General features: G+C 41.7%; 4 protein-coding genes across 22 annotated transcripts in view; 2 read left to right on the top strand and 2 right to left on the bottom strand.

Annotated features, from left to right (window-relative positions):
- LOC122766461 (phosphofurin acidic cluster sorting protein 1-like) overlaps positions 1–1,733 on the bottom strand; it is a 42,196-nt gene extending 40,463 nt beyond the window's left edge. Inside the window, exon 1 of the mRNA XM_044021331.1 lies at positions 1,389–1,733. Coding sequence (XP_043877266.1) covers positions 1,389–1,543 — 155 coding nt within the window. The 5' untranslated portion in view covers positions 1,544–1,733. The remainder of the gene's footprint in view (positions 1–1,388) is intronic.
- LOC122766468 (calcium/calmodulin-dependent protein kinase type II delta chain) overlaps positions 1–27,125 on the top strand; it is a 557,529-nt gene that overhangs the window by 410,521 nt on the left and 119,883 nt on the right. The window lies entirely within an intron of this gene.
- sf3b2 (splicing factor 3b, subunit 2) lies at positions 6,234–16,674 on the bottom strand. Its single transcript, XM_044021329.1, has 21 exons — positions 16,511–16,674; positions 16,042–16,088; positions 15,240–15,290; positions 14,676–14,906; positions 13,779–13,872; positions 13,354–13,448; positions 13,148–13,256; positions 12,963–13,066; positions 12,423–12,659; positions 12,207–12,329; positions 12,042–12,122; positions 11,005–11,232; positions 10,766–10,915; positions 9,534–9,623; positions 9,009–9,116; positions 8,798–8,905; positions 8,230–8,372; positions 7,902–8,003; positions 7,528–7,627; positions 7,218–7,409; positions 6,234–6,560 (listed from the first exon to the last, which is right to left on the bottom strand). Exons 1-21 carry the CDS (start codon positions 16,638–16,640, stop codon positions 6,489–6,491), a joined length of 2,595 nt encoding a protein of 864 aa, XP_043877264.1. The 5' UTR covers positions 16,641–16,674; the 3' UTR covers positions 6,234–6,488.
- The window catches only part of capn1 (calpain 1), a 29,030-nt gene continuing 19,172 nt past the window's right edge, over positions 17,268–27,125 (top strand). Inside the window, exons 1-3 of the mRNA XM_044021335.1 lie at positions 17,268–17,422; positions 23,621–24,307; positions 27,022–27,091. Of these exons, the coding sequence (XP_043877270.1) occupies positions 24,050–24,307; positions 27,022–27,091 (328 nt within the window). The 5' untranslated portion in view covers positions 17,268–17,422; positions 23,621–24,049. The remainder of the gene's footprint in view (positions 17,423–23,620; positions 24,308–27,021; positions 27,092–27,125) is intronic.

Below are 27,125 nucleotides of genomic sequence, written 5' to 3'. Positions count from 1 at the left end.
CCTCCTCCTCCTCCTCTACACCAATACATCACACACACACAGACGCTGATGTGGAGATGCATCTGAGTTGCAGTGACAGTCTGAAACCCAACACTCCGTCTGTCTTTGTGTCTGCAGCAAGTGCTCAGGTGCAGACGCGCTGGAGAAACGCTGCGGCTGCACCAACACTCACTGTCTTATTAGCATTAAAGACAACCTGGGGAAAATATCTCATCTGTGTGTGTGTGTGTGTGTGTGTGAGCGACTGCTACTGCATCTGCAACATTAAGGTTGTAAAAAGCTGCTGGGTAAAGGTTGTTTCTGTCACGTGGTGGTGGTCAAAGGATTACGACTGCAATGATTATTCGACTATGAAACAATTACTAAATTAATCATCGACTATTAACTATATGATAATTGATTTGACTGTTTTTTTTTCTTCCAAAAATGAAACAGAATTTTCTGGTTTCTTTGAAAATAAATCGTTAAAACAGGATTATTTTTGGGTTGTGGACAAAACACGACATTTGAGAACATCATCATTTCCAGGTTTGGCAAACACTGATCAACATTTCTTCGAGATGTTAGCTTTAAAATAAATTAAATGTGACTTCCATACTCTTGGACTATGACTGAAGGCCAGTGTAGTTCCCTGATGCACTTGGGAAAAGGTTGTGGTGAGAGGAGGAATCCACCATATATTACAATCTACGTTATCATGTTTAGATCATACATAAAAAGTGGATGGAATATTCCAGATTTGGGATTTGACCACCGCTACGTCCGTTTCTGAAATCCAGACGTTAACAGACTTTACGTGCAACCACTTTATTAGACATTTTAATCTGTCAATCACACTGGTGTCCCCTCATTTTAGCATCAATTTTTCCCTAAATTTGATTAATAATTTACAAAATTGACATCATGTTCTCTTGATACGACTTGCTATTCTTCTCTTTTCAAACCTGAAATGCTACGTTTAATCGACATCGTACAATGGTCTCACCATTAGATGTCAGTAATTCGTACACCACGGAGGAGGAAATAGTAAATGGTCCTAGCTAAAGTTTTGATAATCACCTTTAATTTTCTTATTTTTCTCAATTAGGCAAAATGTGGCAATAGGATAATATTGCAATACAGGGATAACAATACAATACAATTTGGGATAAGCAAGGTCATATATTGCAAATACACCTCGATTGAACATTCGGTATATCAACAATAAATTGTTTTCTTTATCTCGTAAGAGTTAACTGCTGCCAACTAGTGGTCAGAGGCTTAAAAGCAACACAAAAATACTGTCGAGAATATTAGTAATGTGTCCCCCTTGGGCACCCATAGGCGTACGTTTATGTACAATAACTAAATGTAAACAAAACAAAAGCAGCCGTCATGGCTCCACATACCTGGGCACACAGCTGGGCGAAGAGCGGTCCACCTCCCAGGTGGCGTACAGGTTCATGTGGACCGGCCGGTTAGAGGTGATGCTGACCGGCTTGGAGGGCTGCATGTGCGGAGAAGGGACGCCCCCAGTCCGCGGGAGCCCTCCGCGCTCCGACATCCTGGCAGCTGAGAGCGGGCGTTCACACGGAGCTAATGCGAGACAGAGCCGTGGTAGCCTGGCTTCTTCTTCTCCGTGCGTGTCTGGTTCCTCCTCCTTCTTCTTCTTCTTCTTCTTCTTCTTCTTTCTGCCTTTTTTTTCTGTTGTTGTTGTTTTTTGCGGTGTGAACGCGTGAACCGCAACGCTCCCGCGTTAGCGCTGCAGTCGCTGCGGAGCGAAAGTTGCTAATCACCGGCCGAGAGTGGGAACATGGCAGCGGGGAGTCAGGCGGGGTTCGTAGCCGGGGACGGGCGGCAGAGAGGAGCCCGAGTCTGGGCTCCGTATGTTCAGCTGTGTCCGTGTCTGCGGAGAGTGTTTTCACCCGAGACAGGAAGCGGAAATATGAGAGACGACGATAATGAGCTGCGCGAGCGAGAGAAAGAGAGAGAGAGAGAGAGAGAGAGAGAGAGAATGGGAGGAGAGTGAGTAAGAGAGACACCTACACACACACAGATTGTTTTTTATTTTTTGTATTTGTTTTGTATTTATATTTATATTGAATTATTTAATTGATTTGAACAAATAAGAGTTCTCTAAATGAACACACGTCTGCTCCTGCCACTGATAAAGAGATTAGAATCAGGCAGATTAAATGTAAACATGGTCACAGGATAATCCCGGGGTTACATTGACACCGACACTGGATTGGCCTCAAATCCGATGTCAAACTCAGTTAAATTCATACCATCCCGTCTATATCGTGTACTCAAACCGGCCGGTCTAACTCCAACCATAACCCTACCGTACAATTGTACTCTGGTACCCCAAGGGAAGGGTGCCAAAAACAGTTGGGGGCAGTTATTTTTGGTACAGTTTTCTAATGGAAACACAAAAAAATACGTACCGCACGGAACTGAGCCGCTCCACGTGAAACAGTACTATGTGTACGACTGCAGCAAGAAGACCCGGGTTTGCTACCCGGTGGGAACAAGGGTCTTTCTTCATGTCTGTTCTCCCTGGGTTCTTTCTCCGATTTCCTCCCACAATCCAAACACGTGCAGATTTGGGGATTAGGCAAATTGGACACTCTAAATTGTCTGTAGGTGTGAGAGTGGACAGTTGTTTGTCTCCATGTGTCGGACTGTGTTGGACTGGCGATCTGTCCAGGGATAAACCAATAGAAGATGAAGATAATGGTGCCATTAACGGTAAAAGTAGTCGTATTTGTCGAGAGGCAGCCATCTTGGCATCCTAACCCAGGGTACGGGAGGTTGTTCCCTTGATTCCGAGTTGGAAATCCGGATTCATGACCTCGCAAATTCAGAGTTCCGACTATGTGGATTATTAAAAAGCGGCCGATTAATCGGTCGACTCGGTTTTACTGAGGGTCTGAAAATGACTTCCCATTAGTCACACGCACGGTTTGTTAGCGGTGTGCTCTGGCAAATATACAGTGCAAAGGTGTAAAACTGGTTTGTGTCTTTTGAATTCAGCTGAAATGTCAACAAAGCACAAAGAGGAGAGAAAACACAAGTGCATACAGGTTTGTTTTTGTTTTGTTTCCACCTGTGAACTCTCTCTTTTCTCCTCCTCGTCCTCGTCCTCGTCCTCTCCATGGTGCAGGTCTCGCAGGAGGTTGTGTCTTTGTGGAGCAGGTGCTCGCGTCAGTGCACCCTCAGTTTAACAAAGACAGGCGCTGGCGATTACAATCTGTGAATATGAATCAGACGGCGGCCTTATCACGCCGCCAACGTCACACTGTGGCCGGCTGCCACACTTTTGACGTTCCTCTATCTGGGCTTACAAAAACACCCGCCGCTTGAAGTGTCCACAGGTTGTCGGAGACACAACTAGTAAATGAAAATGACAATTTCCTCTTAAATGACTTTGTAGTGTTGACAAATACAGCCAAGAGGATGGGGACGCTTTACATTGTTATTAGCGTGTCTTAATTACATACGGTGCTACTCGCCTCATGTAAAGAAACATTTCCACTTCGAGGTTTCTTTGTAGAGAAGCTCCAGAGGAAGTGGAATGGCTATAATTACCCGTTCACATACATAAAGTATGAGAGGCTGTAATCTCAGGTCAAATCAGAAAACTGGTTTGTCGGCTACCACCTCTTTAAATAAGTCAATTTAATCACAGTAGAGCTGAAGCGCGCTGCGTTTGCTTTGCAGTAGAGTGTAGTGTTTTTTTCCCCTGTTGTGCAGCTGGTGGATCCGACATCCCTTGCTGTGGACGGATAATCAGCTGGATGACCCCCCCCCCACCCAACCCTGCTCTTTTTAACACGCTCCTGACATCCATAAAGAGATTAGAAACAAGCAGATTTAAACACGGTCATGGGATAATCCCGGGTTGCTTCTAACACGGCGCGCCACAATCTAAAAGGTCATCAACACGGACACTGGATGGGCCTCAAATCCCAAATGTCAAACTCAATTAAGTGCACACAGTCCCTTCTGCAACACATATAGCATGTAACTACATCATACAGCAACTACTGTAGCCAGTCTGACAGTTGCTGCTAATGTCAAACTGGCTACAGTAGCTGCGAGTGTGACATTAGCAACTACTTTAGCCAGTTTAGACATTAGCAACTACTTTAGCCAGTTTAGACATTAGCAACTACTGTATCCAGTTTAGACATTAGCAACTACTTTAGCCAGTTTAGACATTAGACTGTATCCAGTTTAGACATTAGCAACTACTGTATCCAGTTTAGACATTAGCAACTACTGTATCCAGTTTAGACATTAGCACTGTGTTTAGACATTAGCAACTACTGTATCCAGTTTAGACATTAGCAACTACTGTATCAGACATTAGCAACTAGACATTAGCAACTTATCCAGTTCAGACATTAGCAACTACTGTATCCAGTTTAGACATTAGCAACTACGGTATCCAGTTCAGACATTAGCAACTACTGTATTCAGTTTAGACATTAGCAGCTACTGTAGCCAGTTTAGACATTAGCAGCTACTGTAGCTGACGATTACGTGTTCTATGTTTGCACGGCATGGATTACTGCAACTATTTGTTATTTTATTGCAGAGTTTAATCGATTAATAATCAATGACTCAATTAATTGTCAACTATTTTGATGGGTGATTGGATTGGTTTGAGTGTTTTTTAGTTGTGAATTCCTGGTTTCTTTGCTCGACATAACAAAGGAACCATGAAAACAGATTTTTTTATACTTATTATTTTGTTTGTGGAAGAATTAGAACACGGTCATTTTGAGATTTGCGAAACACTGATTGACATTTTCTGGACCGAACAAGTACTCGATTGTGATTCCAGCTCTATTTTATTCATATATTAATCTTAATTTAGCCGTAGAGTTGATCAACTTCCAAGCTATTGGTTCGATTCCTGGTAATCTACATAGGTCAAGACTTAAAATTTGATTTGATAAATTGGATTGGCCTCGAGGTGACTAGGTCTATGACACAAAATGATGTCATCTTCATCATGTGACACAAAACCCCTCGCTGCACTCACGAGTATTAGAGGCCTTTTGATGTGAATGTGAGCATGTGTGTGCACTCCTGACTGAGTCAACAAGCGGCGGCTGCAGCTATTTAGGTCACTGTGCCTCCCACACTCAGGTGACTGGCACGTCCTCTGCTGCCCCCTCACTGCAGAGACGTCACCTGCACTTCCCCGCAGCAGGGCAATAAAAAAGGCAACAGTTAACAGCAAAGTCGTTTGCTCATTTCCAAGAATTAACGAGTCATCATTATTATTGATTTACTGGGAGTCTGAGGCATGGTGGTGTGTGTGTGTGGGGGATGACATCAGCGTTGCCACAGCAACCCATTTGGATGAAGACCTGACATGGCCTGTGAGCAGCGTTTTACAAATAAATCTGTCGTTTAACACAACCCAGGGATTACGTAGCGTCTTCTTAATCTGGGACTATTTCTTATGTCCGAGTAGTTGCCAGGCAACCAGCAAAGATTGCAGTAAATTAGTGAAGCAAGTTAAAACCCCAGAGAAACGATGAATAGGAGTCGAACAAAAATGTTAAAAAATACAAGCTATTAAGAGTCAAGGTGTTTGGCAACAATACCGCAAAAGCCAGTTTACGATAATGTCAGAAAATAAATCCAACAACTCTGCAAATTCTTTAAATTTTTCAGATTATTAAAGAACACAAAGGCTCTTTTTTGTCTCATAGGCGGCGTGTAGTTATTACAGTAATTTCACTTACACGCTTTCAGGAAGCTGGCGAATCCACATCTTTGGACAAATGCCTATACATAGTTTACATTTTTTGGCCAAATTTAACACAAAATCTGTTGTGTTCAACTGCAGTGTTTTCCGCTCAATTTGAATTGTTGATACACTATTTTAACGTGCAGTAAATTGTAAATAACTGCCAGATAATGACAGTTATTCTGGGCAAAAAGTGGGCAAAGGCACTTACTCACAGGACATTTTCTGGTCCTTTTTATGGAACAATGAGCAAAATAAAAGGCCAGACAGACATTTTGAGGCTTAGGTGTTAAAGTGACCTATATTTGAAGTACCGTTAAATCAAGTGTGAAGTGAAAGTTTCTTTTCCTTTTTTTCTCTCAGCACAGTTCTTCATGGCAAACACTCGATACGATATTCTCATTTAAGTTAATGTTTACCGACACTCCTCGTGAACTTATGAACTGGAATATAAAATAAATAAAACTATGACTTTAAAATTCTTGTCATCACTTCATTTATTTACAAAAACAGGAAAAAAAACAGTCAAACTATAACCACAACAGATGAAAATGTGTGTCACGCGTCATGACGGCTGTTAAAAAAAAAGGAACAAAACATGTATTTACTGGTCTAAGGGTTGACCGGTGTTGCAGTCTGCATCCTCTGAAGTTAAAATCCGAGTGTGGGGACTTCCTCTTTCACTTCCTGCCGGGGCTCATTCTCTCGCAGCGTGCGCGCCGTCTCGGCTGTTTCTGCTCTAGAACTTGAACTCCTTGTATTTCTTGGCGCCGCTTCGCGTGTCCTGTGGCTGCGCCTTCCTCTTCTTTTGCTGTGCGGAGACGAGGTGTGTGTGTGGGGGAGAGAAAGGACGGACGATTAATATTCAAATATCACCACAAGACAAAAGAAAAGAAAAAAAGACCACAATGTACAAACACTTTCCTTTGTTTCCTACACACAACAGTCTGTTAATCACATGACCAGCTGGTTTGTGTCAGGAGAATCTCAAAACACCAGCCTCGCGTTTCCGTGTACACAGAATACACTACTTTAGGAAATGATGACATCATATTCCCACCTCGCTCTTGCACGGTCATTCGTTGTCTTGTGTTTGGAGATTGTTTTGACAGGTTTTACCAACTACTGCCAATGAAAAGTAACTAAAATCATTCTGAAAAGATGCTAGATATCACTAGAACACGTCCTGTCTTTAGAGATCTCACACACGGGGGTGAAAAAAGGTTTTAATAATATATATTCTCAATATTAAACATTAGAAAACAAAAAAAAATATATTAAAATAGCTTTTTTTAATAATAAGGGGTACAAATGTGACTGAAAGATGGACGCGTAAACGTGTACAAATAACTGATTTAAGGGGGTTGATCTAGTATTTCTGTTAAGTACCGGTGTTTACGATTTGCGACAGTGACACTGAACGCAACACACAGGCTGCTGAAGTCATCCAACTCAAACATCGCCGTACCTTCTGTTTGGCAGCGTGCTCGGCCACCATGTCACTGAAGTCCTCCTTCTCCACCTGCGCCTGCTGCTCCCTCACGTGCTCCTCGTACTTCTGGGTCATGGCCATCGGGTCCAGCTCCAGCTCCTCGGGCGCCAGCGCCACCTCCACGCCCTGCGACTCCTGCCCTCCGCCAGCTTTACGAGCCGCCATAGACTGAGGAAAGCGAAATGGTGGGGGGGGGGGAGAAAGGATTGTTACAAACATTCAAGATTTTTCTCTTCTGTTGAGAAAATCAAATTTCATGCATCGAGCTTGTGATGAGTCGTCTTACCGCGGACATTTCGTAGATGTGTGTCGAGGCCATCATCGCCGCTCCTACGGGGCCAGTTCTTCTCTCAGGAAGAACCGTGTACAGCTGTGGCGTCTCATTTCTGTAGCGACAAGAGGAAACCTTTAATACTTCACCCTATAAAATATCTATAATGGATCCTTCTGCACGGCAAACATTTCGACATGTTTTAGGAGGAAATCCGGATGTTTTCAAAGCGTCACTTCAATAACTGATTTTATCATTATGTTTAATTCATTTCTGAAAATATTTCAAAAATGTTGATATATTAACATGTTTGTTGAGACAAAGGTGTAGAAATCAAACATTTATTAAACCAGAATCCCAGCTGTGTCGGTGCAGAGAGGGACACTCACCCGTCCATGGCTTCCTCGATCTTCTTCTTCCTCAGCTCGATCAGCTCCGGAGTCTCCATGCCGGCGGGAACTGACGAGAAACCTCCAGGAGTGATGAGTCCACTGAAGGACAGGAAATCACGTTAGGTTTTGGACATGTATACATGTTATGTTACGTTTGACTTAAAACCTCTGGATATTCACTTGCAGAGATTAAACACACAAATTCAACTCTTCAGTTGATCCCGAGATGATAATTGTGTTCATAACTTCATTACTGTGAGTTTCTGCATTGACGGGATTGTAACAAAACAAAAAAAAAAGCGGTTTTAATTTGCGTTTGAAGTACCTGTCTGCCGGTGTGAAGAAACCGGTTTCGTCGGGTTTCTCCTCATCGCTCTCCTCCTCCTCCTCTTCCTCCGACGACTCCTCGTCCGAAGGCTCCAGCTCTCCCCACGTAGAGTGGTCCACCTCCTCCTCCTCTGCTTTAGCCTGAAAACACACACACACACACACACACAGTCAGCTAAACCATAAAACATAGCCGAGACATTTGAAAGTGGGTGCAAAACGTGTCGTTTTTTTTTTATTATTAAAACAAGTTCTTCAGGTTTTTCAGCTTCTTAAATGTGAATATTTGCTGGTTTCTTTGCCCTCTACAACAAAAGGAGTCATTAAAACTGAATATTTATGGTTGATGGACAAAACAAGACTCTCATATTTATGGATCAAACTGTTTTAACAGTTCGTAATAAAATTTCTCACATCTTATATTACAATCATAAACTTTTCATTGTGCTTTGGGTACCTTTCAACTATTATTTATGTGATTGATTCACTTATACTACTATTACTTATACGGTAATAGGAAGCTGTTTAATGAGTTAAGAGAATTGAAACTCAAAGTGTTTCGTTACCTGGAAGTCTGTGGCGTTGGTCCCAAACACGTCACCGTAAAGCGGTTTGCCCATTTCGTCTACGGGCGGCTTCCCCCAGCCTCCGGCGTGGTAGCCGAATGTACAGTTCTGACGCGAAGAGAGGAAGAGGAGCATGAAGGTGAGCATGAGAACAGCTTTTTAAATTTAATTCTTGACCAAACAAAAGAGACCATGTTATCTGTGTTCTTACGTCTGGAATTGGGGAGTTGAGTCCAGGGATCTTGAGGTTGGGGTAGGAAGGAGGAGGCCCGTACCGCTGCATGGCGATCAGCCAGGGAGGAGGAACCTTGTGAGCATTCTGGGGAAAAAAATAGACAACATAATTCCAATAATCTCACATTTTTTTGGCTTACCTCAGCTGCTACAGGAGCTTTTTTCCACCCCCCCCAAAAAAACAAAACAAAACATATTTAGTTGTTTTTTAAGTGCCATGTCATGATGACAGCAGCCGTGTTCATCCTCCTGTTAGTGTGTTCATGTATTTATGGAGGATGAATCTCAGCAGGCAAAACAAGAGGACAGCAATAAGACAAGTGACAGCTCAAAGCACTGGAGCCTGTACTCGTCAAGATAAATGGAAAAAAGTCATATTTTTGGTGGTTTTGTGGAAAAACAGCAATAAAATTCAAAGCTTTTTTTTTTTAGCTCAGTCACTTCAGAGGGAATTATGACAACAACAATAATATTAATAATAATGTGGTGATGTGGAACTCACAGGTCCGACTGGCATTCCCAGAGCGATACGCAGCTCATCAGACAGATCACCGGGCTTCTTCTCTTTCAGACGAGTCTCAAACTCTTTACCCTGTGGACACACAGACACACACACAGAAGGTTTTTTAGAGGATATAACACGGTGGGTTTTTTTTTTGCAGAAGGACGTGATGGTTTCAGTACTCAGTACTTTTTTGAGTGTATCCTATTACAGGGAGATTTACAACATTAAAAAACTAAAACTTGAATGTAGAAGAAATTCAAAAATGCATTTACATTAGCTGCTTTGATTAATAATCATCGTTTCAATCATTTAAAGTTTTTTTCTTTAAATAATTAAGCTATGCCTATTTTCTTGTAATTTTGCTGCATTTAATGAAGAAATTATGGACAAAAGTCATCATTTCAAGGTTTGGGAAAGTTGCTAATTAACGTTTCTCCAGCATATTCTGACATTTAGACACAACAATTGATTGATTATGAAAACAGTGGTTAGTTGAAGCCCTGAAAACAGGATGTTACTTTGAACATAGACCATTTGTGTGGATTCCTAATGACTACAAACACTTTAACAGCGAATTAACATCTTTATGGATGATCTGGATTTTGTGGATCAACGTAAATAAGCTTTTTAAGGGTTGACTTGTCATCCAATTGATAGAATATGTGAAAAGCAAGCATGTTTGAGTGATGGAAATATGGTATGTGCTCTTATTTTGAGCCTGAGTGATTGTTGGGGATGAAATCAGTGGATCAGATTGAAATCTGATACAATCTGGAAACTTTTAACAGTGAAAGTGTAAAAATATATCCCCATTAACAGGTAAAACATCTTGAGTCAAGGTCCTGATACTGGTATAGGACAAAAAAAGGGGTTTGAGACATCCTTAGTGGTTGATACATCTGGATTATTATATGGATTAAATAAAGTCTAAAATTTCACTAAAAATCTGTAAATTTTTTGGATGAATGCTTTTATTTTGCATTATAAATACATTTGTATTGCAAACTATGTACCGTTCCATTTTGAAATTCTGTGAAATATAGTCATAAATAATGTTAATGCGATGTCATGACAGATTATCATGATATAATGTTAAGCTTTATCTCACAAACACTACTCAACAGTTGTTCTCCCCAAATAGTTGGGACATTTTCCCCCTCCTAACCAGACTAACACTCAGCTAATCTGAGTTTGAGACCCCTGGATTAAACACTTCAAGAACATGGTACCTCGTAGTAGAGGTCTCCGTGGATGGTGAGCTTGGGTTTGATTTGCCATTTGAAGAAAGCGTCGTGGAGCTTCTGGTAGTCGATATCGATCTTCCCCATCTTGGGACGCACCTTCTCTCTCATTTTGGTCTTCATGGTTTTGGCGTCCTCCTGTACACAGAAAGAAGAACAAGCAGTTATATGTTGGTATTTTCCTGACCCTACAGAAGACAGGACGGCTGATGAGAATGAGAACCCACCTTCTCCTGCAGAGCCTCCCTCATCTCCTGGATTCCCGTCCTCTTGATGAACTCTGGCAGCTCAAACGGAGGCTTCTCGATACCCCTCTTGCCCTGCAGATACTTCCTCTTGAAGCACCAATGACGCGGCACTGGCACCGTGTTCCTGGTGGCCTTGAGGTGGACGAGAAGTTTGGGCTCCTGGGCGGTGACGTCGTGCATCTCCACGACATCTGGACGGGCCACAAGCTGGTGGGACCAGAAATGATAATGGACATCTGATTTAGACACTGTAGAAAGACTAACCTGACATTTCGTGGCTGTCGCGTGCAAAAGAGCAGGAATATATAAGAAATGTAGATGTAAAAACAACACGCGCTCTTAGTTTGAGCTTTTATTGTTGTGAAACGTCCCCTGATGCGTCAAGTGAGGATCTTCTCCACACTTTCCCTATACGATAGTTTTCTTTTTTCATTCTTAAAAATGTTTTGTTTTAAGAAATTTCAATAACCGCTGTAGTACATATGCTAGGCCTGTGTGTGGCGCTGCCACAGAAATATACCAAAAGAGCCCGACAGGTTCAGGGATTTTAAATAAAATACGGTTATATTACGTTTTTAACAGTTGTTTTTGTAAAATATATACATTTTGTTAGTTACAGAAGTTATAATTCATAAAATACACTTTTGTAATTTTATCAATTTGTTTAAGTACTTATTCTTTAAAAAAAATAATAATAATTTCTCTCATTGTAGTACAAATTTTTTTTAGACAATAAAATACACGTTTGATGTTAACTTTCATTCAGTAGTCACTCTTATTAAATAAAATACATATTCATCTTTGGTTTCAGTAGTTTCCCTTCAAGTTGGCTTTCAAAATAAGAGTCACTGACTTCGAATTTTGACTATTTACTTCTTAATCTCTTGCCATAATGCTTAACAGTCTGTTTATTGACAAATAAAAACACACTTTTTAAATGTTACGTTTTAGATAAGATACAACATGTTTACAGACTCTGCAGAATTTGGTCTTGTGCCTTCGCACCCTGGATTTACCTGCTTGAGTTCGGCCACAGTCAGTCTGTTCATCCTCCTCAACTTCTTCTTGGACAATTTTGGTACATCTGGTCTGATATCCTGTTTGCGAAAAATATGTAAAAATTTAATTTAACACCTTTTAAGACATGCTTTTATTTGTGCTCTCCCTGGAAGGCGTCAAACCTCGTCGCTGTCGTCGCTGTCTTTCCTCTCCTCCTCAAATCCCTTCTTCCTGAACACCAGTGTCTCCTGCTTTTCCGCCTTCTCTGGCTCCTTCTCCTTCTCTTTCTTAACATCATCCGTCAGCTGGAAACAAAGAGAGAGGAAAAACAAGTGTCTTAAAAAAATGGACCATCAATGAAAACATTCCTTCCTCTTCTGCAAAAACACGTTTCTTACCTTGAAAGCCTCAAAGATCCTCTTGAAGAAGATGTAGTTGGGGTCGTAGATCTCTGGCTCGTCTGTCACATACTCAATCTCCACCTCTGGCTCCTTCTTCTCCTTCTCTTTGTCTTTCTCCTTCTCTTTCTCACCGTTCTCCTTCTCCTTCTGCTGTTCCTGCTCCACCTGTTCCTTCTTCTCCTGAGCCCGCTTCTTCTTGCTCTTCTTCTTACGGTTCCTGCGCCTGCGGTTTTTCTGAGGACGTCCAATTTTATACAGTTTATAGTTAACAAATTGGACTTCCAATAACAAAACGCGCACCTGCTAATCTTCTGATTATGTACATTTTTGTTCAGGAGATCCAATACGGATTCATAAAATGACAGATTCCCTGTGTTGTCTTCTCAAATCCCGCGAGACTGTCACAATCACGCGAGACTTGACCTCATTCTCTTAGCTCCTGTTGTTTCCACATGTTTTAGCGTCGCTATTGTCCGCTCAAGAAGACAGCTTCGTCTCTTGGTGTCCACCATGTTCAACTCCTGACGAGGTACTTACGTCTTTTTTGGACATCTGACTGTCGTCGTCTTCCGTCTCAGACATGACTGGACCAGAGGAGTTGGTGGCGTCCATGTCTCCTCCCTCGTCATCATCTTCAACCCCTTTATGATTAAAATGATATATTAATCAGAAAAGTAAAAGAAAACAAACAATAGATCCAGGAAGAGTCTGACATTACTGACCCGTGGGGTCTGTGAGCTGCTCCTGCCTGATCTCCTTCAGCTGGAGGATTTTCTCCAAAGCTTGAGGAATCTTCGGGCCACTGAGGCTCACCTCCTCATTCTGCCACATCTGGAATACAAGCAAAAAAAAAGGGGGCGATTATTCTGCATTCTTAATGTTTTACAATGAAGCTAATAATAAATATAAAGAAAAATGGAATGGTCACCTCTCTGTTGTCTTCTCCTGGAGGAGGTGGCACTCTCTGCTTCTGCAGTGGCAGCATACTCACACCAGGGGGCAGCGGCCCACGAGGATCTAAACCTATGTAGTGATAAAGTTTGTATTTATTTCATTTCCAAAACTGTGTCTTAAACAGAGAAAATAACCCTATTTTTACTGAAAAAACATGAAACTTATACCACTTCTTTACTCTACTTTATCATATACTGTTCCCTGCAGTTATTTAATTTGCTGGTTCAATTTATAGACGTATTTCATTCACATTCAAACACGTTCAAACCAGAAAATATTCCCATTTAAGACGCTAAAAGACATCAGAGATAAGACAGGACAGGTGTGATTAATTAATATGCGGGGAAAATTATAAAAAAAATGTGACATTTACAGTGAATTTCTACATCATTAACGTACCTCTGACCATGTTGACAGGAGGCATGGTCCCGGGCCCCGCACCCTGCATCTTAGCCATCTCCTGCTGACGCTCATGTTCCATCATCACGGCAGCCTGATAACACGACAAGTGAGAATCAAGAAAAAGAAACAAGGCTGCCTCAACTGGTCTGAAGAGTACATTGCTCTACATTATTAGAGAAGAAAGAAATACGCAAACCCCTATCCATTTGTTTTTAAAGTTCTTTCAACCAGATAACTACACGCGCTGATCAAAAACGGTTGACTATTTTATCCCGTGATCTTCTGCTCCAGAAGATCATGTCCCTCTGTCAGGCTCGCGTTTCGACTGAGAAGAGTACCTTAACTCAGTGGGCAGGGTGAATACTGTGTCCAATGACCACGAGATAGGTAGTGTGACAATGTACCCGTGCGGCAAAAACAAACTACGCCATTAAACAACGTAGCGCACCATTACTGTGGTACCCCAAGGGAAGGGTACCGAAAAATGGAACAGTGGGGGCCAGTTATTTTGGTACGAAAAGCCCCAGTCTGTAACGTCTGTCGCCCAAAACACTGCAAGTGCAGCGCAGTTATTATATTTATAGCTCATGTCAGTATTTTTATAGTGCATTGTATGTACAGTCGACTCTAAAAGCCAACACAATAATTCTTGCTCCGTAACTAAACGTGTTTAAGTGTAAAATAAAAATGTGGCGTCCTGTGAACTATTCTAATATTTAGTTTGTTTTTGTTGGTTTACTTTACTCATTATTTAAACGGCATTTTGTGTCATCTTGGTATTTTGCACATTCACTCTACAAGTCTGTCACTGATAAACCTTTAAAATGCCATTTAGACAGAAACTACACTCTCCGATGAAGACATAGAATCAGTACACACGCTGAGTGAACTGACCTGCTGCTTGGCTCGCTCCTCCTGCTGCAGCACCATGGCCGCTCTCTGCTGAGCCATCTTCAGCTCGTCGTCCTGGGACATATTGGGCGGGGGCATACCGGGCGGCTCCATGCCCATGTGGATGCCAGGGGGAGGCGGCCCGCCCGGCATCATGCTCATAGCCTGGAGCATGCCCATACCGGGAGGCATGGGCGGCATGGGCATTGGGGGCATAGGAGGCATACCTGTCATCTGAGGGGAAAGAAATGACAGGCATGAGGACACGTGTCTGTCTCTGTTAGGAGGTGATTTAATAAAAGATTTTAGGGCTGCAAATTCTGATGATAATCATAATCGATTAATCTGTCAATTTATTTTCTTCAATTCATCCAGTAATCGTTTGGTCCATAAAATGTTCAAATAAATGTGTTGTTTCTTGGTTTATCCACAAACTAAATTGGGTCAGTTTTAATTAGGGCTGAAACAACTATTTGTCGACTATTTTGATAAATCGATGAATCAGTTTATGAATATTACATATTATTATTATTATTAAGATTACAGTGATGTAATACGAGGCTTTACCTGCAAACCCACTGGCTTGTCGTCACTGTGTTTGCTGAGGGGGATCCCAGTCTGGAGAGAGAGAAACAAACATTCATAACAAACTGTTTATTTATATTATTTAGTCCATTTCACTTCACCAGTATATCAGGTTATTAGCTGAATTACTTATTTTTATCCCGATTTTTCTTGTTCATTCTTAGGTATTTTCAGTCACTGGTCTTTCTTCATCAAGTGGTTGTTGAGATTTTTAATGGACATTTGCTAATTTCTGATATAATTGTTGAATACGTGTGAATAAGGAGGGGGGTTCTTTGTTTTGTCCTGTGAGGGACTTCTGAGTTGAGGAACTATGCATTAAAGGCACATTATAAATTAATCATTTGATTGATTAATGGAGATGAATGATCAAAAGCAAACACTATTGGAACATTATTAACATTTTTCAAAACAACTGCTAACCTTTAAAGTTAAGGGAATGTTTTGACACCGTGAAGAAATTGAAGTGATTTGCTCTTGTAAGAGTGCTTTTGGAACTGCACTTTTCTCCTGTTTACCTGGCTATGGAGGTCAGGATTAGTGTGTGTTTGATAGGCTACATTTACATTTGTTATTTTAGCCAGGGTTCACCCTGAATTCTTTTGTGCATATATTCTCACAAGCATGGTCACTTTACACTGTAAAGTGTAATAAATTGTTCACGACTAACATAATTTACACTCTCTGGGCATTTTTATGTTCCGCTCTGGCATCCTAACACAATATAATTGCTGAGAAACCGAGATTTCATAGACAAAACTATGAGCATGGAGGACATATTTACCTGCATCATGTAACCTTTCAGTCTGTCAATGAGCTCCTCTCTGGGACCTAAATAAAAGAAAATACAAACAACTTTTGAGACTACTATAACACACAATAACACAATAGCTGTCTTCTCATGAAGCAAAATGACAGAAAAATTGACAAATAAAAGATTCTAGAAGAGTATTAAACTAAGCCAAAAGATAGCTTTGGGCTAGCAGAACCCACCAAAGTGCCAACTATACACTTGTACTTAAATTAAAAACACATAGTGTTGCTTTAAACAAATCTCAATGTTTAAATATAATATACTAATCTGCATAACATGTACATGTATGTGCGTGTACATGGAAGAGTATACACAGATTTAGCTTTAGCTCAGTGTAACGCAAGTATAACGAAGTGCTCGCTAGCATCTAGCTAGCTACTGTTCGCTAAACACATCACTTTACTCCACTACTCTGCGTATTTCCTGGACTTTGACTGACCCATTGTGGGCGCCCCCATCTCCGCCAGCTTAGCCTGGAGCTCCGGGTTGCTCCATGCGTTCAGGGACGCGATAGCCTTCCCTAAATCGGACGGGAGAGACTCGGTTCCCGGTGGTCCATCGGAGGCCATGTTGCAATTATGTGAATGAAACAAACGGCGGCAGCGGAAGGCCGATGACACGCGAGACGAGAGTGAGAACGAGAGGCATGACGGGTAAGGCCGCACTGCACGCTGGGGCGTGAAGTCAAACAGGGACAAGGGACTGAAGTCACGCAGTTACTAAATTAAACCTCAAGATGGCGGTGTTAAACCTTTTAGATGTTTTAAGGTTTCGTGTAACGTTGATTTGATTGTACTTGATTACTACACTTAGAACACAAACCAATAACTTCTTACATACATTTTACCACATTATTATTATTCTGTGTGTATGTATGTCGTGTCTTTTGTGTTTGTGTAGTGACCTTTGTGGTCATGAAGTGACTTTTGTGTTCGTGTTGATTTACAAGTTAAATTTAACAATTTGAATTGTAACTTGTATCGATAAAATTCACCTGGTTTCAATAACAATGCCTCACTGCATTTTTGTTTTTTGTTTTTGTTTGCCTGTTTTTTTACTTCCACGAGCGAAAAAGAAAATGTGTACAGTCGGTGACTGCAGTTGCAATAGAAGGTTATGGTATGCTGGTGGCTCTGCGCATGCGCACTGTACAGGAGCAGCGTTGACTCAATAATGTGAGTGCAGAAGCAGCAGGGTGTCTCTAATAAAGGCTGGCAGAGAGAGAAGGGGGAGGGAAAGTGAGAGGGAGTGGACGGACCTTCACTGAACATGGAAGGGGAGAGAACGAAACAAACACCGTGTCAAATCTTCACATAACTGCCTGTTTTGAAGGAAACACCCAGCCTTCCAGGTAAATATGACTTTATTTCATCGACACAGTTTTCACTTTGCCACAGTTTGTAAAGTCCTGCTGCAAGAAAAACGACACGTCCGCGTGAAGTTTAACGAGAAGAACTTGAAGTTTTATGGAAATTGTAACCAGTGTTGTGACGTAAACTCTTCGCCGTAGTCTACGGCGAGAAAAAAATCAAGACAAACAAGAAGAAGAAGAAGAAGTAGAAGAAAAGAAAAAAGAAACAGCATAGTGGAATGTGTCAGTGTAGCGCGTGAGCTCTTCCGCGTGAGTTCCACTTTGATTATCTTGAAGAAGAAAAAACCCGGACATAACGACTGAGAAAAAAGGGAAAAGCATCGTCCAGCTGTTTGCGTTGGTCAACGTGACAAAGTTGCTGTTTGACAGCTGGATATTTTGTCTCCTCCTGAGGACACGAGCCACACCTACCACCGCGACTGGCTGCTTTATTTGTAGCGACCATATGTCCAGTATACATGCTGCAGCTATACATGCTGTTTTACATGATCGATTATTTTTTTGATTATCCGATGGGTCACAACAAAAAGGATGGCACTCAGAACCCTCAAAATGTCTCCTCAGAGTGTCCTCAAATGTCTTGTTTTGCCCACAAATCACAGATATCCAGTTCAATGTCATAGCTGCAAGAGTTAAATCATTAATAATCAACTGCTAAATTAATGAAACAACTGTTTTACTCATGATATTATCAGTTTTCACTGTTTTTACCTCTGATTTTAGTGATTCAATTGTCTTAATTTCCTGGATAAAACTGAATGTTGATAAACATTTGAGGTTTATTGGCATTGTCACCTCTTTCTTTATAGAGCAAATAACAAATTGATTGTTTTGTTTAACCAGTGAGGCTCATTGAAGTACTTATAAACTAAAAAAACAAAGCCAAAAATTAACCCTTCAGCCACAATGTAGGACCCGCAAATCACTTTTTGGCAGCTTGAATACTACATGTTACTGTCCAAAACCCATAATTTCTTTCTTTAACACGTGTAAATCATTTTAATCACAGTGGTTTCCAAGCAAATGCGTAAAAAAAACAAGGATATCAGACATGCCAACCAAAGACATGATGTGTTGTATATTTGCACGTTATGATGATTTAATGTGGGGTAAAAAGGAGCTGTGCAAGTCATATTCGGAAATACAGCCAACAGAGACAATGCTGTCTTCCTCCTCTTGCTTTCCCGTTGCCATAAATAAAGGTTACAACCACCTGCCCAACAGACCGGGGATGCCTGGACGTCGAGGCAAATGCCTGCTCTCTGAAAAGCTTGACAATCTTGTTAAGACAAACAGCCACAAACCGAGCCGCAAATAAGAGCTTTTGGAAGTCCTCCATCGTGTGATTGTCTGTCGTATTGCGTTTGATGTCGTTGTTCGTTGTCTGTTTGCGGACCAAAAGAAAAATCCCCCATGACCCATCCGTGGGTCTCGAACCAGTCTTTGGGAACCCCTGCTTTAGGCCGTGCACTAAATATTGTTTGAATACAGTCAGCATTCTCTTCTGTCGGGACTGTGCGTGTCTCGTTTCCTCGCCGGTCTATTTTTCTCCACGTGCTTCTCTCCAAAGACACTTTGGATATTTTATTTCACCCTGTTTGGAATGTGAACCCGCCGCATGCAGAAATAACGCCGGCATGCTTACTCATCACGACCCTAACGCTGGAGAACAATCGGCTTTTTGCTGTGTTGTGAGGAGGGAACCGCTCAGACGCACATCAGCACAAATCCACTGGCTTGTAAAGTCACATGACCCTGAGCAGTCCCTTTTTTCTCTGACAGCAGCCTCCTGTACTGTACTGTACTGTACTTTACTGTACATGTTGCTTCTCGCTGCAGCATGACCCATTTCTTCATTCATATTGCATAATAACAGCTAATAATAATATATGATTGCAGCTTGATTTCCTTCTCTGTGAAGGCAGATACACGTGACTGTAATCCAGGTTTATGGCTGCAGATTATCACGGAATAGCATGCTGATGCGAAGGCTGCATGATATTGCGGTTTGATTTTTCTGTTGTACAGTTGCACTGTTCGCAGATGCCACCGTACTAGCAGGTGGCGCCATGCGCTTGAAGCAGCTTTCATGTGTGGAGATCAAATTCGCAGACGAGAGGTCCATTGTGTCGTATGAAAATTTGAGCAGATTGGTCAATGGGCAGCAAAGTTAAAGGGCACTTCCTGTTTCAGATGACCGACTTCCTGTTGGGGGGGTCATGGCTTGCAGATTTGTTCTGGGGCGGGACTCTTGTCTCACCTATGAGGCTTTGAGCAGATTGGTTGATGGACGGCGAAGTAACATGGCACTTCCTGTTTCATCCTCAGTGTGTCTAGTATACATTGACCCCCTTTTATATGTTGGTATGACTAACGCGCTCAGACGAGTTTGTTCATTCATAAAATGGGCATATCGTTAAGATGGATGCAAAATTCAAAATTGCCGACTTCCTGTTGACTTTAAGCCATGGTCCCCTGAGATGTCAAAACTCAAGTTTCATGAGTTTTGGTGTAACACACTTTCAGCTTCCTCCTACCGGGTTCCAGGTTTCCCTTATTTTTTAATCAAATTTTATAATTAAAAAAAACAAACAAAAAACATTAATCTCATGAATTCGAACAAATCCAAGCATGTTAAAAGTTTAAAAGCAACTTCTTTTACCTTAATTTAAATGAACTAGAATTAACAAAACTCACATGCTGCAGCTTTAAATTAGGGATAAGGCACATGAATATTGGTATCGCGTGACACTGGTGAATCTTGTCTACTGTAATGACAAGTATATGAGAGCCAAGCTCTATTTCTCTGCTTTCCAGGTATCCATCCATCACCTACCGCTTTATCGTCCATATGAGGGTCGCAGGGGGTGCTGTGCCAATCTCGGCTGACATAGGGCGAAAGGCGGGGTCACACCCTGGACAGATCTCCAGTCCATAGTTGTTGTTTTTTTTCTAGATATCGCAAGCCGTCTATAAGTTATGGTAATGAGATGTGACGAATGAAAGGATGGTAACAGAAGGGTTAACTTTAAATATCATGTTCATGCTTCGCATAACATGCACCGCCGGCAGCGTCATGTGACCAGAATGTGAGTGCCACGCTGCAGTGATCATGTCAGCCGTGTGGACCTATTTTCAGCAAAAGAGGAAAGTGTAATTTTGTGCGTCATGATGCGTGTTTTTGATTTGATTGCTGACAGCCATCAGCACAACTGAAAGAAAAGAGAAATCAAGCTATAGCCCTCTGCTGTTCGTTATTCTGTAGCAGACTGAAAAGTATTTGCCTGGACATGTCGTCTATACTACTTGTCATTTCTCATACATGTCACGACCAGAAGTGGGCGTGGAGGATTATCTGCGAGAGTATCCGAGTGTATTTTCACACGTGAGGGGGAAATAAAATATTCATTTCAAGCACATTAAACCCGCTTTGGAGTTTGAGTGAGACCCGAGTACACACAGCACATATAACCACAAGCAAATGGTTTGGATATAGTTACGGTAACTCACCTACTTTGGCCGTGGTTCGTCTGTAATAATGTCTATCTTTTGTAGCTTTAAAAATAAAGAAACGCTATGTGGTGTAATGCAGCGTGTCAGTCTAAGTTGCTGTCGCTAAACACGTTAAATATTGAGATTTTAGACATTTCCTTTGCTAAATGTTAGAGATTAATGCATGTGTTCGGCAATGTTCGGCTTGATTCTGAAGCAAGTGCTCCAATTTAGTAGTAAGCACTTTTCTCATAATTCACACGCTGTAAAACAACTGGATGTGAGGATCTGCTGCTGCTGTTGTAGCTACATGTTGCGTGTTGTGACTCAGCCACTGTTAATGGGTGTGGTTTGCAGAGAGTGGAGGAAACTGTAACGTCTCCTCTGCTCTTCCCCCTGTGCCAACGACACACAGACTGTCCGGCCCCTCTGATGTGACTGACAGTCCACTGTTGAAACGGGAAGAGAGCTCAGTTCAGATAGACAAGGAGATGATGTTGTGACAAAAAAGAAAAAGACAGATGTTAAAAACAATCCTCATGTTTTGTGTCTGAGGGACGGAGATAAACAAAAACAGAGGCTCTCAGTACCAGGGCTGCAACTAACAACTCGTTTCATAATCAATTAATCTGTCGATTATTGTTGTTTGAGCTTAAAATGATGATGTTCCCAAGTGTCTTGTTTTGTCCACAAACCAAATTGAGTCACTTGTCATATGAGCAAAGAAACCAGAAAATACTCACATTTGATGATTAAAATAAGGTTGTTTTAACTAAAAAACAACACAGAGATCATGAAAATGATAGACAAACATACCCAGATACTGTGATAGAGCTAATATTTTATGTAGACTGTGTTCCGTCGGACCAGAGTTGGATTCAGGCTAATACCCAGAAAATGAAGAATTATACAAAAACATGTCAAAATTCAGGCTTTTGTACTGATGAGGAGACCACTTGTGTGCTCAGCTTGTTGAACATTTTTAAGTTAATTGATAATACTCTGAATGATACTTGACATGCTAACAAGTAGCCAGGTGCTAAACCTTAAACCACTTATTATAAACAAGCTGAAAAGGAGTTAGCAGAAGCTAATTCACTTCATTCACTAACTCAATATCCCACTTTTGTTGTTTACAGGGACAACGACATGAATGGGGTCGTTGTAGCTCGACTTTAATTTGTATGAAAATACTTGACTGAGACAAACTCTTTGATACTACAGTTCTGTCAGTAGCGTCAGTAGCTTCAGTAGCAGTAACGACAGTTTCCTCCTGCTCCGCGCTGGCTTTGTTTGACCACAGAGTCTGGTAAAGAACGAAAGAAAGAGCTTTTGCTTGTTCTGGGCTTGGTGTTTTCTATTTGTTCATCAAGATTCACACATAAACACACCCTCCCGTCCGCTCAGTACACACACACATACCATCCACTGCTGACCTGTCTGAGTAAACATTGAGTTAAATGCATTTCAGACTCTGTGTACACAGTCAGCTACGTGTGCACGGCTACAGTTAGCTTATAGCTGCCTGGTTCAAACATTTCAACACCCCTTTTGTTGAGTCGCCGTTTAATATCGGAACAGGGACAGACTACATACCTGTCAGTCACATATGGCTCACACAGGGCACTTCACACACAGCTATGACAACAGCAAGGTATTAGCACAAGGGCTAGATAGCTAACTGGCCTACCAAATATTTGCCGGTATTATGACCGTTACAGCACTTGCGCATACAGAAACTCACTCGTAAAACACCTGTGCTTAACAGTTCTTTGACTTACTGAGCACATGTATGCTAATGTAGTTAACATTACATTAATGAATTATTTGTAAACATTGCTGTAGCTTTGCTAATAACCTCACATCTCTGTGGTAAAGTCACATGTGGGAGATGACACCCTTGAGTCAAATTTTACCACAAAAATACATCATGAATACTACATTATGACAAGCGGGATAATATAATAGATGAACTTACATTAGATGCAGTACGTTTACGTGTTGTTAGAAAAAACTAAAACTGGACTTTTAAACCACATTGTTCTTAATTGAATTTCTAGTGAACCAGGTTAAAGGTCAGGTTAAGTAAGTAAATATTATGATGTTAGCCGATGGCAGAAAGAGATGAAATGGTCCTTCACCTGTCTCCAGCTCAAGTTGTTTTGGTCTAATATGAATATATGATTGACAGGAGGTTCTATTTGTCTCTGTAATCCCTGCATGTGTGTGCAGAGGGTGGACACTGCTGCTGCTGCTTTTCTTCACTGTAGCATGGTGTAGAGATTATGTGTAGGTACAAAGACTGTGTGGCCTCGCCTTATGCTTTCTCTAGGTCCCAGTTTAAATGCAAACTTTCTCATAAAACCCCCTGAATAGAAACATGGAACATTCCAAAAAAGTTGCATCACAGTTACAGCGAATAAAAAGCTTGGCTCTACAGGGAAAACACCTGAATTGGCAGATACAGTGGACAAGAGGAGGATTGTGTGGACTAATAATTAAAACTCAACCTTCTTCGACTTGGTGCAAGAACACTTACTTATCTTGGTGAACTGACTCATAATATTCCCTTTCCAGCTGTTGATGGAAACACAGATAAATGCATTTTCATTTACCGAATCTGAAAACATGTTCATGGAAACCTGGCTTCTGTGTAGTTTCTCATCTTCTGTTTCTTTCTTTTAGGTTTCATTGGCCGGGGGTGAAAAGGACAGACTGACACTGACGCACTGCTTTCCTGTTGGCCGTCACACATCTGGACATTCATAAAATAACAAACAGTGACGGCCTACACTTTTCTTTTCTTTTTTTTATTGCATGCAGAGCTTTCATCTCCAGCTGAAGCACATTCACGGAGGATCAGCGGCTCATTCTCATCGATATTTAATCCGCTTAATGGCCACTAATGTTAAATACTGACTCCCGATTGAGCCTTGAAGCCCCAACCACCTTAGATCAGATTTACATCAGTGCCTGCTGCAGTGCTTCATAAAAAAAAGCTGTCGATGCAATAGGTCACAGTTGGCTCATTCATTATTGACGCACTCTAACATCGTATTGTCCCACACATACACAAGCACTGCAGACAGCGACAGCCGACTCCCACACTGCACGATGGTAGAGCAACCCATTTACGCCACGGGCATGGCCTACAGGCTGCGGAGCCAGTGGGATCGCGAAGAAGGTCTGGGACAGAACAGCAACGCGGTGAAGCTTCTGGGCCAGGATTACCAGTCTCTGAAATCCCAGTGCCAGCGGAGCGGGAAGCTGTTTGAGGACAGCCTGTTCCCGTGTTCCTCGTCGTCCTTGGGATTCAATGAGCTCGGACCAAGATCCTCCAAGACCCAAGGAGTGCGCTGGTTGAGGCCCACGGTGAGAAATTCCCCTCTGTGAATTGTTCTTTGGTATAGTGAAAGGTCCAGTGTTTAAGAATCAGTGACACTTACACTTATCTTTCCCTTTCCAAAACCCTTAGTAAGCTTCTACTTCAAAGCTCACATTCATTTGGGTTGTTGTAGAAACATCACAGTGCATTGTTTTTGGTAACAATAACCAAACTAGAATTTATTTTAAACTTAAAATTCCACTTCTGCCTATAAACCCTCCTAAATGTTACACACTGGCCCTTTAAATCATTATCACATCAGTGAATTCATTGACGTACATGTTCCTGAAATTGTCCGAAAGGACTCTTTGGCAGGAGGAGTTATGGAAAATGTCAAGAAGCCATCTTCCTGGTCGAAATTCCAGACAATGTCTGTGTGAGTACATGTGAAAGAAAAAAAGAACAGAAGGAAAACCTTTCAACAAGAACAGAAAACAAGTGTGTATGTATATGTATGTATATTTATATATATATATAATATGAGAAAATCAGTCCAGAGAATGCACCAAATTTTCTGGAACTTTTCTAGAGTTCATGTCCAAAAACAGCTTTAAGTTCTCCAGTTTTCCAGTTCTGGTAGTTTCTGGGCCTTGGGATTGGAAAGTGTTACGATTCCTGGGGAAGTCCAGTGACAGAGAGAGGGTTCTCCCGTTGGCTGCTCTACAAGGCAGCTGCACACACATGTCCCATCTGAGTCACCTGATGTCCAGAGCTCTATAGAGCACGGTGCCAGGGAAAGCTTTTGCCGTCACAGTTCACTGCTCAATTTAAATCCTCAGAGATGGAGAAATATATCGGTACACGTGCATGAATCCATACTCATGTGGTGGGAGGAGCCAAGGACAGAGAGCTGTGATCTAAAAAGAGAAAAATGGAACTCGGCAATCCAGTTTTTCTAGCATCCTTTCTAGTGCTGCTTTAAGAAATTCTACTTATTTGGACAGGAAGGCAAACCTGATCTTTTTAGTGTCAAAAGTTTGAAAGAAACAAACTTTCGACCTGATTTATGACCGGATGCAACTCCTCAGACCAGTTTGTGATGAGCCAATCCTTTACACCCCGGAAAGCAATCCTTCTGCAGAGAGTTTAATTTCTTTCTCTGTTGCTTGGCAACTAAACTCCCTGTCAGGAATGATTGGTTGGTGTGGTTTTTAAATACCTGTCAGGAGAGGTATTCCCTTCAGTTTAAGCAGTGAGACAGTGAATGTATCACAGATTTCCTCTTCATCTTCACCTCTCGGATGTTCTGCTGCCTCTCTCAGACTCTCGCTGCATTATAAATGCACGCGGCTGCTCCTTGTAGCCGAGCGTGACACCAGAGGGGAACAGAGTGGGGCAGCCTTCATTAGGTGTTATCACGGCAGCTCTGGAGACGGCACACGCACCCGTCACTGTTTGATTTGCGCATGCCGTGACAGGTCGCCGCTGTGGAAGTGTAGCGAGACGAGGCGCGATTGTAAAAGGGAGGTCGTGATCATCTACGCGACTGCAGCCTCTTAGCCCCTCTCGCAGCTTCCATCTGAGCGTGTAGACCCCTAAGTGTGAACTCTCGCAGCTTCCATCTGAGCGTGTAGACCCCTAAGTGTGAACATGTCTGTGTCCTATTTGTGTGTGTGTGTGTGTGTGTGTGTGTGTGTGTGTGTGTGGCTCTAATGCTTCTCCGAAAAGTCTGATGATCCATAATGCATGTGCCTCGCCTGCACCACAGGATCTGTAATATTTACGCTGCATAAGAGGGTTCATGGTGTTCAGAAAGAGAGAGGGGGAGAAAAATCTGAGCTCAGCGTGACCCTGAACAAGAGAATGTAAGTCTTTATGGAGTTCGCAGCTTTAAAGCCATAACTATTACTATAACTGCTCCAAATGGCTCTGAAGTACAATTGTTCACAGCAGTGACAGTTTCCTTAAAACAGTGACACTCTGTAAGACCTCAGAGGGTTTATTGGCAGAAAATGAGTGTACTACTACCAAGAATAAGTGTATAATCCCTTCAAAATAAACAATAATTTGGTTTTTGTAGCCTTAAAATAAGCCTTTAATAGTGTGTTTTAGTCGAGGGCCTTGCTTTATGGAGGCCACTATGATTCTACAGCAGCCTTGAAGGGACAAACCAGCCAAGAGTGTGCTTTTGAAGAGGTAGTTTTCGACGGAGACAAAGAAGGACATTCCATCTATTAGGTAAACGGTAGCTCATGTTTCAGTGGCGTTGAGTGGTAATTGGCCACCACTGATTTTTTAAATCGGTTACACAAAACATAATGAATAGCAGATAAATCGCAAGTATGTATATTCCCACCAATCTGCCCATTCCCGAACTATAGCTTCCTATAGTTTTAATGGCTGTTTTTATTAAATTTGGATGGGACAGAGCATGTTAATGAACATACAATACATTGCGCTAAATATGCTAAATTTAGCACAATGCTAATTTTCGCATTTGTGCAATGAGTTGCTCATGAGTGAAGTCGCTCCTCTCCTTGAGTGCTTTTACTGATCATTTTGAACCTATTTTAGCCTTGTTTGGTGTCATTTTTTTTTAAATCGTTCCTTTTATACTGTAATTATCACAGTCAGTTTTCTCGTTAAATATGCATCCAATATGCATATGTGTAATTCTTTATACCGTAAGCCGTAAATGTTTGCTTGTATATCAGATTAGCCCTAATGCTTCTGTGCTTGTTTGTGCGTGTGCACTCGACAGGAGGTCTGCAGGCAGCCCGAGTTCATCGTGGATGGAGCGACGCGCACAGACATCTGTCAGGGAGCGCTGGGTAAGTCCCTCCGGGATGTCCCTCCCTCTGCTAC

The sequence above is a fragment of the Solea senegalensis genome, linkage group LG3 (genome assembly GCF_019176455.1).
Source record: "Solea senegalensis isolate Sse05_10M linkage group LG3, IFAPA_SoseM_1, whole genome shotgun sequence".
NCBI classification, from domain to species: Eukaryota; Metazoa; Chordata; class Actinopteri; order Pleuronectiformes; family Soleidae; genus Solea; species Solea senegalensis.
The sequence above is the reverse complement of the archived record's forward strand: the minus strand, read 5'-3'. Positions and strand labels throughout refer to the sequence as shown.

Excerpts from the sequence above, each read along its gene's own strand:
- sf3b2 (XM_044021329.1), bottom strand. The coding sequence starts at position 16,640 with ATGGCCTCCGATGGACCACCGGGAACCGAGTCTCTCCCGTCCGATTTA. Across the intron at positions 12,660-12,962 it reads GTCAGATGTCCAAAAAAGAC|AAAAACCGCAGGCGCAGGAA; the intron begins GTAAGTACCTCG and ends GGACGTCCTCAG. Across the intron at positions 11,233-12,041 it reads CTGTGGCCGAACTCAAGCAG|CTTGTGGCCCGTCCAGATGT; the intron begins GTAAATCCAGGG and ends TGGTCCCACCAG.